The 12,813-nt window shown below is 35.1% G+C and overlaps 1 protein-coding gene across 25 annotated transcripts in view; it reads right to left on the bottom strand.

Moving 5' to 3' along the window:
- Positions 1-12,813, bottom strand: part of RAPGEF2 (Rap guanine nucleotide exchange factor 2) — a 230,572-nt gene that overhangs the window by 33,104 nt on the left and 184,655 nt on the right. For all 25 annotated transcript variants that reach the window (XM_026499568.4, XM_026499572.4, XM_026499576.4 and 22 more), the window contains one exon: positions 4,651-4,828. In XM_026499568.4, coding sequence (XP_026355353.2) covers positions 4,651-4,828 — 178 coding nt within the window. The remainder of the gene's footprint in view (positions 1-4,650; positions 4,829-12,813) is intronic.

Here is a 12,813-nt window from a genome sequence, read left to right as displayed (position 1 = left end):
CTTGTGAAAGAATAATATACAGTTGTGACAATAAAATGAAATAGAGATAATAAAGTCCTTAGCACAGAGTAAATACTCAATAAATAAGAACTGCTATTCTTGTCATTATTATCATATATCATTCAAACTTTTGGCTGAGTAAAAATTCTGGTTCATTTTTCTTGTCCTCACATAATGAAACTGTCCCTATGCACATTCCATCTATCTATTAGGATTTAGTGACACATTTTATGTTATTGGATATACAGTTGTTAATTGCAAAAAACAACACAGAACAGAAAGATATATTCTGTGAAAACATTGTATTTCCAGAAGGTCAGACTGAGTGTTTTTCCTTGGTCCAGCTGGGTAATGTCTCCTCTGATTAGACCTTATGTCATTCCTCCTGTATAAGACTTCTCATAACACAGGGTGCTTCAGAATCAGAATAACAACGGTAGGTGGTACCCAGTGTTCTTAAACCTGACCCAGACTGATGTGCCAGGAAATCAATTTACTGTTGCAATCAGCATTTTTTTTTTTTTTGCAACCAGCATTTTTTAAAAAGAGAGAGAGAATCAAAGCACATCACCTATAGAAAAGTTCTGTTTACTGAAATTTTTATTTCTGGAATGAGTAGGTGCATTTGTGTCATGCCATAAAATATATCTATTCTTAGGGACAGCGATGAAGCAATTTTATTATCACTTCAAGAGGTGACCCATATCTATTATATATGGGAGGTAAGAATCATTGTTTTACAAATGCACTGACCTTTTGATTTGAAACATAAAGGCAAATGTATTAGCCTGGTCCTCTGACTAGCATGTCACTGTTAGTTCTTCAGGTACCAGTTCTATTTTCTTCAGCTATCAGTCCCGGACCCCTCACCAAAGGTATTAGAATATTATCTGTAGAACACATATTTTGTTTTTCCCCCTCCCCTACTGACACTAAATTTCCTCAGACAAATGAAGATTTATGGTCTTAAGAATATATGAGACCAGAAATTGTCAGAAATGTTTTAAACTTAACATAATATGTTTAGGCAACAATAAGTCAAATTACAACCACATACTTGATTGAAGAATATGAACCATATGAATATGAAGTATAAAAATATATTCAACTAGGGCCGCCTGGGTGGGTTAGTTGGTTAAGCATCTGCCTTCGGCTCAGGTCATGATCCCGGGGTCCTGGGATGGAGTCCTGCACCGGGTTCCCTGCTGGGCAGGAAGCCTGCTTCTCCCTCCCCCACTCCCCGTTTGTGTTCCCTCTCTCGCTGTCTCTCTGTCAAATAAATAAATAAAATCTTAAAAAAACAAAACGACAGGATAGAAAATATCTGTGCCTCACATATAATGTAGATAAATAATAAAAAGGCAGAAAAGATGTAATTATAGTAATGTACATAATTCTTTAGGTTCCATTGAAAAACTAAAGATAAATAAATGCTTAACCAGATGGCATCTAAGAGTTTTTGAGGCTCTCAAAGATTCAATAATGCTGTTGCTGGTTTTGTAGTAACTTCTGTTTAGTACACTGGAGAATTAGAGCAATTAAAAAAATAAAAAATTTCTATCACTAGTCATCAAAAAATAAATAAAAATAAAATGAAGCATTTGGTTATCAGGACTCAACAGAAACTCTGGTAATGCCACAGGCATCACACAGAGGTAAGGAATTCAGAGCCTGTAATGAGTAATAAGATAATTCCCTGGACATAGAAAGCAGCAGCCATGGATTGGAGAAGCAGGACTACTTTCTTCTATATTGCTTGGAAGAATCTATTAGAATAATATATTATTTAATACTATTTTATTTTGTTAGGAAAGGAATATTTGTTTATAAAAAAAGACATTTTTCAAAACTTTTTTCTAGTCAGTGTGACACACAGAAGAGCCAGATAATCAACTTACAGACACCACGAAATACGTCAGTATAGAAATTATCTTATTTGCTTTGGTTTAATTTTATATAAGAAATGATTACTATTAAGGGTTTTTTTTTTTTTTTAATCTGTGGAGTTTTTCTGATGGTATATTAAAGGGGAGGAAAAAGAATTCTGTGGAAAGGATCTTGGAAGTAGGTCTCTACCTTATGTATCAAGGCATCAAAGCAAAAATTTAAATTCACAACCATTCAATAATTGAGGACATACAAAGTTATGAGTTGGAAAGCAGAAATCAATAAAGTCCCTTCCTTCAAAGCACGTAAACAGAGATACACATACCCAAGAATCTATGGGAATCCAAACGCAAATTTTTAAATTCTTGTGGTTTTTAAAGTAAGATCAAAGATTAACAATTTCATTTGATTCAACTTAAACCCCTCACCCCCGCCCAGACACACCATTCCTTCCCTTTTTTGTGGGGGTAGAGGAAGGCGGTTAGGAAGAGAGGCATGCAGAGAAATCATCAATTAAACAGAAGTTTGTAGTTTATATGAAAGGTGTCTGTTGTAACTAAACACTGGAGGATGAGTTAAGATTTAACAAGAGTAACAGCAAAAGAGCTAAAGAGTTCTCACATGTGGTTTTGTTTTGAGGAGTTAGAATATAAGATCTTACAAGATCTCTTGTAGGCCAAACAACACTCATGAGGCCTTAATAATGATTTATTATTTTAAATAAAAGTATATCTGATGGAGGCAAGCATCAGAATCATCGCTGCTTACAAGTGAATTGGTATTCAAGTAAACGTTATTCACTGGAGATTATATCAACAAGCCCATTAAAAAAAAAAAAAAGATAGCTTTGTATTCTTTTGTAGGAATCAGCATAGCTTTTGCTTTCCAGAAATTGTGGAAAAGAAAGGTTCTTAGATATGAAGTGAAAATTTTAAATTTCCAGGAATGACATTTTTAATAATCACTATTTTCTTTCATAACTATACAAAAATGAACATATTCAAAAAGATGATATATTAAGTTACAAAAGAATAATTTCCACATCAATAAGCATCATAAGCAATGTTCAATCTAATTAAAAAAACCCTACAAACAAGGATCTTGGATTAAGATGGCAAACTGAACATACTTCCAATTTCACTTTCTCTTTAAAATTACAATAAAAAGATTTTTGAAAAGAAGTCTGCAAGGACAAAGAGAATAGGACGGTGAAACACAACTTTGGACACTTGAAACCAAATGCATGTGTAAGTGGTATCAGACACGAGAGAGTGAAACCCAGTGTTTTAGCAGGTAAAACAGAACCACTCTCATTTATGCTACAGAACCCTCAAAAGGCTTATGAACTGCCAGCACCTTTGGAATGGGAGTGGAAGTGGTAGAGAAGGAAATGGTCTGGAGTCAAGGGTGGACATCTGTGAAGCCATTAAGTCCCTTCCTCTAGCAGAATTACCCAGAAAGGATTAACACAGAACACACTCTTTACTGGGGGCCAAGACAAAGGTGGCTTCCTCTTTTCACTTCCTTCAGGTCTGAGCCCTTCAATTTAAGGGCATTACTAGCCATTCCTTCCTAAAACAGATTCCTGTTCAGTTCATTCCCCAACCTCCATCACTCCCTAATCCCCACTTTATTCTGCAACAGAGCAAGGACCTTACCTGCCTTGCTCCCCACTGAGTTGCCAGGACCTAGAAACATGTTCAGCACATCGAAGGCGTTCAATCGCATTAGCTGAATGAACGAATGGTTACCAACAAGTGATATTCACCCTAACTACTTAGCAATTCCTACAACTTTTAAAATTATATTTTAAATGTCTAATACTACTTGTTGTATTTTTGTCCTTAATTTTCTAGCATAGGTATATAGCGTAAGTAGTAAAAGAGTTTCTTCTTCATGTTTGTTTCCCTCAAAACACATGCAACTGGCCACTTACAACTATGCCTGTACTGTCCTCTATCTAATCCCAACAGATCCAGTTCCTTTAATTTGTCTTCAAATATATATTGGCCCAAAAAGAGTGACAGAGTAGTAGGACAGATCATCTGGGCTCAGCCAAGGATGGTTACAGATTCCAGGCCTGTGATGGAAAGATGATCCACAGAAGTTGCTCTGACTCCTCGTAAGGAAGAAGCTGGATGCAGAAGGCACACTCAAACACTCAACCATTATTATATAGTCAGCTCCTGCTCTGATAGGAAAGTGGGTAAAGGGAACTTCAGGGATGGGGAAAAGAGATACAAAGCCACTTCAATTTCTAACCTTAGGATGCACTTAAAGTCTCAACCCCCCAAAGCTCATAGGCTGCTAACTCAACATTTTGTAGTCTTCTTTCACTCAGTCCCATCTTGGTATGGAACCACAGCAGAAGCAAACATGACAATTTTACCAACTGTCATTGGCTAGTATTTATATACAGAAAACATAAGCTTAATAGGAATAGTGCTCACAAGAAAAATAATAGAAGTAACACTGTTTGGAAGACTACTTTTATTTATTTTTTTGTCATAAAGTAAACTAAGAAGGGGCCCACGGGGAAGGGTTGTATTAGGAAGTTTTATTATTTGTAGACTCCAGAACATAACTGAATAAAATTGATTCTTTTCAATTTTTTTGCAACAAAAGCTACTTACTGTTTATGCAAGGGCAATTTATAAATTAATAACTTCTTAAAGTTTACTATTCTTGGACTCTATTTCATCAGATCATTTTACCCTAAATTTTTAAAATTGCTCTTAGATTCATTTTCTCATTCAAACTTACCAATGTCATCGTCTGTCCTGTCAATTGGATCCTTCTCTAGACAGTCTCTCACGATGTCCCTGCTCATCAGAGGATCTGACGCCCTCTCAATGTCTTCTTCGTCATCATCGTCCTCAGAATCCACTGCTGTTTCTGGCAACCCACTCAGGTCCATATCACCAGCCTCACTTTCTGTGGCCTTAAAAGCGATCAAAACAATTTTTTTAAACTGTTTTAGGTAAATGTTTTGTACTCAAAGGAAATAAGGACAAGTCTAATTTGAAATATTAAAACTGTAGTATATTAATCTGTCTATAACTAAGCATGTATTCAATATCAAGAAATATTAATGCACCAGGCACTATGTAAAAGGATTTATTTCAACAAAATAGGAGTGACTTTATCTCCTGTTACATTTCTAGTTAGGATTAATGATCTTATCTCAATAATTCTGATTTCTTATGTGAGCTGTCATATGTACTTGAAACAGTAGATTCAAGAAAAAGACAGTGTTTGTTTTTACTCCATTTTTCCAAGAGAATGGCTTAAGCTAAGAGCGTAAGGGTAACAAATGATTCTGAGCAATTCCTTCCCCAAAAGAATAGGTGTGGACCGACTAATGCCAAGAAGACTAAACAACTTCTCTCCTATTAGATGGTCTTTATGGAAAAGTGAATCATAAATCAAAGGTAACTTAATAAGTGTGTGAACAAAACATTAACATTTAGTGTGACTAACTTGATGTCCGCTCTCCAACTACAAAATACCGAAAAATATTAAAAGACCATATGCCTAAGGTAACACATTCTTTCTTCATTCCTCAACACAGGAATATATCACAGGTGACCGTACCACCAAATTTCAAGTAATCAAGACAAACTCTAGTACTTGAATTTTTTCTTAGTCACTAGAGTCACAGATTTCAAAACGATCTCTTCTGTCGGGTGATCTCAAGGCTAGAACAGTTATCCTATTTAGGTCATTCTATAGCCTGTTGTGATTATCACCGCAATAATACGTATAAATGTTACCATATTGGCCTTGACATTATATACCCAGAATTCACTGTTGAAGCATAATAAGAGTGAATTCAATTAAATATTAACTGTGCAGGGGCTCCTGGGTGGCACAGCTGTTAAGCGTCTGCCTTCGGCTCAGGGCGTGATCCCGGCGTTATGGGATCGAGCCCCACATCTGGCTCCTCCGCTGGGAGCCTGCTTCTTCCTCTCCCACTCCCCCTGCCTGTGTTCCCTCTCTCGCTGGCTGCCTCTCTCTCTCCGTCAAATAAATAAATAAAATCTTAAAAAAAAAAAATTAACTGCGTAAGTCTTAAACATCACAAACATGTTTTGCCAGATAAAATATTAAATGCTTGAAACCAGTTTGTTTTAAAACCATTATCTTTGTAGAAAACATGTATTATAAAGTTAACTAACTTCGAATAACTTGCAGTCCACGTGGTTTCCAAAAACAATAAAGACATACTGAAGAGTAGGCAAAAGCACATTAAAAACAAAAGATAAAAACGTAACATGTTGAGCCGGAGCATCATCACCACCACCATCTAACACCAGATACTTACACTGTGCCAGGAACTGCTCTGTTTTATATATATTAGCTCATTTAATCCACAAAGCAATCCTACGAATAAGTACCATTATGGATTTTTATTATTATTCAAACATTCAGGTAAAGAGAAATTATTTTTCCAAGGTCATGTTGCTGATAAACTGCAGAATCAAAATTAGAACCCAGGAATTGACTCTACAGTCTTAACCACACCTAATCTGCCTCTTTGTAACAGATACTTACATATGAACGTGGCTTATATAAGGATCTGTACTTTTTCTGTAATTTAGCTTAAGTCGATATTTAAAGAAAAATTTTATTATTTTCTTGTCAACAAAGTTACACTTTTCTCAAGTCTTGGTTTATACTGCTGAACGTAAGATTTAATCCTACCTTTTGAAGCAATACAAACAGGTGTTAATATTTTCTGAAGTTTAACAAAAAGAATTTTAATCACATGCTTAGTTCTTTAGGTACAATTTCCTGAACTAAAATACAAACATGGTAAGAAAAACCTTAGGGGAAAATAAGTGAAGACAGAATACCTAATGAAGACAGAATAATTAAAAATGGAACACCTAATATCTACAAAAGTTCTTTAAGTAATGGCCTTAATAAATATCGCAGCAGGGGTTAAGACCACTATCAGCAGAGGTGCTCTAGGTGGGAGAGCAGTAAGACCCCAGAATTAACTGTGGCACACTCCTAGTTTAAATTCAGAATTCACAGAATTGTCTCTAGATTGTAGAATGAAACGGAGGTAGAACTTGACAGGATGGAGTACGCCAAGACTGTGATCAGAGAAATGAGGCCAACCCTGTTATTATCACCACCTTACTTGTGAAATCTAGAAACGTGACAACATGCTAATGTGTGCTACGCTTACATTTTCACCCCGGTTTCGTCTTAACATTGAAGATTATTATTCATCACCTTATATTTTCAGATATACAATCAGTCCTCCCTCTATATATTCTTTAATATTAGCCTGGAGTGAAGAAGGGACACTACTGGAGACAGAAAACAAAACAAAACAAAAAAACTTCTAAGTAACATAGTTATACAGTTTTTCTTTAATTTTTAAACACCTAACATACAGTAAGAGATAAAAAAGATATTTCATACCATCCCAAAGAAATCATTACTGTCATTTAAATGAATTATATTTAAATCTTAAATAGAACAAAAAGACTTTTTTTTTTTTTAAGTAAGCTCTGTGTCCAACATGGGACTTGAACTCAGGACTCCAACATCAAGAGTCGCATGCTCTATTGATGGAGCCAGCCAGGCATCCCGGAACAAAAAGATCTTTAAGTGGGAACTGGGTTAATCTCTTCAAAACTGAACCCTCCACCCCATTTGGGTAAATGATCATTAGTTGTTTTCTTATTATGTGTATTCCATCCTTAAACAAATTATTCATGAAATAACATTCACTAAACCAGTAACTTATTTTTTAAAATAAATATCCGTTATATTTTAAAATGCTACAGAATTCTCTTAATTTTTTTTTTTTAATCTTTAAGTAAGCCCTAGGCCCAACGGGGGCTTGAACTCACGACCCTGACTGAGATCAAGAGTTGCATGCTGTACTGAGTGAGCCAGCCAGGTGCCCCTACAGAATTCCTTTTAATAATACCATTTAAATAGAACTTGGGAAACAGTTTTTTAGGAGTCTACTAATTCCATAATATTACTGTTTCATGAACAATGAAATGTTTGGAGACTGGAGTTAAAAGTTTAATGAACAAACACCAACTTGTCTATAGGAGAAGTGTACTAAGCTAAGGAGTGCCTGGAACCTAGTAGTTACTGAATTTACATTTGCTAAACGAATAAACTCACAGATTAGTTATTCAAATCTCAGCTTTACTATTTACAATGTGACTTTAGCAAAGTTACTTAACCTCTATGAACCTAGTTTTATCAGTAAACTAGAGTTATATCTTCCCACTCACAGGACTATTCTTGACTCAAATGAGAAAGAAAAGAAAGCTCATTACAGCTACTTCAAAAGTCAGTCCCTTCCTGGGGCACCTGGGGGGCTCAGGTCATGATCCTGCGATTGAACCCCATGTCAGGCTCCCTATTCAGCGAGGAGTCTGCTTCTCCCTCTGCCCCTCACCCCACTCATGCTCTCTTTCTCTATCTCCCTCTCAAAGAAATAATAAAATAAAATCTTTAAAAAAAGGGTCAGTCCCTTCCTCAAGGGGACACTTTTTTTTTACATCAGCACTGGCATACCTTTGTCTCTTCCCATACCCGTAATGAAGCTTACACACAATTTATAGTGGCAGAATTTTCAAAAAAAACCCAAAACTCTGTTAAATACTGCAACCTCTTACTGTAAAAATGTCTCAGGCTAATTGAGACTTAAATTCAGGCTAAATGGTTCATGCGGTAATTATGAAAACAGTGGTCCTACACTGAACGACTGCCACGTAGCCAGCACTAGAGTAGGTGCTTTTACCACGTAATCATCCTCGCATCAATTCGGCAAATTGGGATTATTACTCCTACTTTTCAGATGAGAAAATACTAGGAAAATCAAATTGTTCAGTGTAAACAAAACCAAACCTAGTAATTGTACTGGGACTTAAAATCAGGTCTGACCAATACAAACTAGTAAATACTCTGCACTGTAATACTTTGCCCAGTTTTCTCAATAGACTGTCTTCATAAAGAAAATAGTTAAATCATTAATCATCAGGGAAAAGCAAATCAAAACCACAATGAGATATCACCTTACACCTGTCAGAATGGCTAGACTCACAAAGACAAAAAAAAAAAAACAAGTGTTGGCGACAATGTGGAGAAAAAGGAACCCTTGTGCACTGTTGCTGGGAATGTAAATGTGAAAAACAGTATGGGGGTTCCTGAACAAATTAAAAATAGAAATACTATATGATCCAATAATTCTATTACTGGGTATTTACCCAAAGAGAATGGAAACACTAATTCAAAAGGATACATTCATTCCTATGTTTATTGCAACATTATTTACAATAGCCTTGATAAGGAAGTAACCCAAATGTATACTGACAGATGAGTGGATAAAGATGTGGTGTGGGCACACGCACACTGGAATATTACTCAGCCATAAAAAGGAATGAGATCTTGCCTTGCCATTTGTGACAACATGGATGGACCTATAGGGTATTATGCTAAGTGAAATAAGTCAAAGAAAGACAAATGCCACATGATTTCACTTACATGTGGATCTAAAAAACAAAACGAATAAACAAACAAAAAACAGAAACAGACCTATAAATACAGAGGACAAACTGATGCCTGCCAGAGAGGGAAGGGGGTTGGGAAGATGGGCAAAATGGGTGAAGGGGAGTGGGAGATACAGACTTCCAGTTACAGAATGAATAGGCTGGGAGAGTAAAAGTTACAGACAGTATAAGGAATATAGTCAATAGTACTGTAATAACATTGTATGGTGACAAATGGTAGCTACACTAGTGGTGAACATAGCATAATTTACTGACTTGTGGAATCACTATGCTGTACACATGAAACTAATGTAATGATGTAACACTGTGTCAACTATACTAAAAAATAGTTCAAATATAATAAAGCAATGAAATGTTTTCTGCTTTGCTAAGTCATAAAACATAAAATTTTAAATATATATATTTATATATAAACATAAATAAAATGCTTGCTATTTGCTAGTTTCCTCCGAACTATACTAAGATTAATGCTAGTCTTTAAACCCTTTTATTCTAAATAAAGATAAGCACACAGGCACTTTATATTTTAAAAGTATTTGATTATATATGTCTCAGGAGCAAGAAGATAGATTTACATCATTCAGTTAGGCAAATAACTCCTGTCCTAAATTATAGATTTAGGTGTACATTATAGTTAAATAGTAATACTCTCAAAAAAACTAGTAATATTTTCAGATCAATGCCAAAAGCTCTATGATTTACTGAAGTCAAAAGGGACTATATATATTGTATTATGAATACAGTTCTTAAGAGATTATTTTGGATTTTTAAAGGACATGAGGAAAATGAACAGAGGAGTTACTAAATGCCATAAAGCTCCAGAGAAGCATTAATTTAACTAAAATAAAAATAACTACTACATGTTTTATCAAGTACTCAATCACTTATGAAAAAAGTTTTTGGTTATTAAATATACCATGAATATCCTCATGTTTGAAAGACTTGCTTAATAAGCATTCTTGATGTACATGAATTTTGTGCAGAATTTCAAACATACATATTTAACCCAAATAGCACCTAAGTCAGACCCTGATATAAATTTAGGCTACAAGAAGGTTATATTGAATGCTAATGCTGATGATAATTTAACCAAGACAACGAGTAGGAACTACCTACAAAACCATATATATGTAGAAAGTATGAAAATATATTTGGAAATAAGTATAATGCTTGCAATAATTTTAGTTTCTATATTATAAGTTATGCTTTTTCTAATTTTACACATCATTTTTTAAAATTTCAAATAGGCTTTAAAAATATATTTATGCCTAAAAGACAGGAACAATTTTACAGCTTTTAGTATAAATTGTTAGGTTTCTTTCCAAAAACGATAATCCTAACAGGTATAAGAATGTCTATCTGTAAATATTTATTATAAGTAAGAAAGTCTGTGCTAATTTGACAGGAAAATATCATATTTAATCCTCATATACTCAATTACTAATATGTTTTGAAATATTTTATTTAAGATACAGATATCTACATGTACTCTTTTGCAAATTACCTACTCTTGTCCTTTGAATATTGTTATATGGTGAGCTGAGTATTTTTCTTATTAATTTGCATAAGTGAATTGTATTCTGACTTTAAATCTTTGTCTCAAATGATCTTTTAATTATTAAACTTTTTTGATGATTATGCCATTATGAGTTTGCTCTTTAGTTTATCTGGAATTTAATCTTAATTATGATATAAAGTGAGACTACAGAGGTGCCTGGGTAGCTCAGTCGATTAAGCGTCTGACTCTTGGTTTTGGCTCAGGTCATGATCTCAGAGTGATTAGATTGATCCCTGCGTCGGGTTCTGTGCTTAGCACGGAATCGGCTTGAGATTCTCTGCTTTTCCCTCTTCTTCTGCCCCTCCCCTGCTTGCACTCTTTCTTCCTCTCAAAAATAAATAAAAATAAATAAATAATTAAAAAAAAAAAAACAAAAAAAATAAAGTGAGATTATAAAGTGACTCCCCTCACCCCAAAGATCATTTATTGAATAATCCATCACATTCTTCATTGATTTGTGAGGATTCCTCTATTACATATTATGTCTTTACACATGAATTCCATTTTACTTGACCTCTCTATTCTATTGATCTATTTTTGAACAACTGTTTCCAGTCTACCAAGCTACTGCTCTGATTATCACGCTATGTAGCCAGGATCTTATCATGGCTAGAACTGCACCATCTCATATCATCAACTTAGGCATTCTGTTTTCCACTGTCAATAAACTCCCACTTTCAACGCTTCCATCTGTTTCCAAGATAACCCCTTTTCAACTCAAGCATGACCTGCAGTCTTCAAGACTCTACCACCTTCTATGTCTAGCTTTCACCCCTCCAGCTTATAAACTCTAATATTTCAATCACATTCATTCAACACACCTTTACCGAATGCCCACAATTTCCTGACTCAAGAGAGAAAATGGAGATAAGACAGAGAAGTTTCCTATTTTCTTGAAGCCGTCATCTTAGTAAGCAGACTTCAACATAGAAAGCAATAATCATTTCAATCAGAGTCTAAACAAAAGGACTAGCCACAAAAGGAACCAAAATGTAGGACCTACTTTTCAGAAAGTAATAAGGAAAGAACTGAGAAGACGGTACTTAAAAATGAAGGCAGAAAAGGATCAACCTAGGAGAAAACATTCCAGGCAGAAGGCATGCAAAAACAAAGCTCAGCAGTTAAAAAGAGGTTGGCATGTTGCTTCATCTGTCTTTGTGTTACACTCATTTAACAAAACTCCAGGACTGGTGAAGCCAAGTCTTTGCTTTCTTTTTGCTTGCTGTAGAAAAAAAATACATAACAGGACAGAGGGAAATTACTCTGTATTTGAGGGCACCATCTCAATTGAGTTTCCATACTCTAGTCAATTTGCTCGCCTACTCCCTGAAACTTCTATTTCAAAACTTCTCTCCTTAAAACTCTCAACCTGCCAATCCTCTCACTCTCAACAAATGAACTCACCTCTTCAGAGAGAAAAATTGAAGCCATGAGAGAGAAACACCCTCAACTCCCCGCTCCAAACCCACCATGATAAATATATACCTGTTAAAACAGAGGAAGGTTTCTCTTCTTAAACCTAGTTATTCCACTTTGCTCTTGAATTCCCTTCCTCCTACCCTCTCAGAAATATTATTCTACCCTTTTCTCTCTGGTACACAGCACTCAATTTCAATCTCTCTATGCCCATCTCATAAGCATTTATACTCACCTCAATATGACAACTTTCTGACTTAGGAGAAAGTTCTCCTAAGTCAGAATTACACAAAGATTAAATGGACTGCCATGAGAGATAGTTGTCCATCCTTGGAAATGTTCAAGAATAAAGTGGATGCTTCACTGATAGAAAAGCAGTAGATTAAGTCAATCAGAGAAAGA

The sequence above is a fragment of the Ursus arctos genome, unplaced genomic scaffold (assembly GCF_023065955.2).
Source record: "Ursus arctos isolate Adak ecotype North America unplaced genomic scaffold, UrsArc2.0 scaffold_11, whole genome shotgun sequence".
Classification (NCBI taxonomy): Eukaryota; Metazoa; Chordata; class Mammalia; order Carnivora; family Ursidae; genus Ursus; species Ursus arctos.
This window is presented reverse-complemented; position numbering and strand designations above follow the sequence as displayed.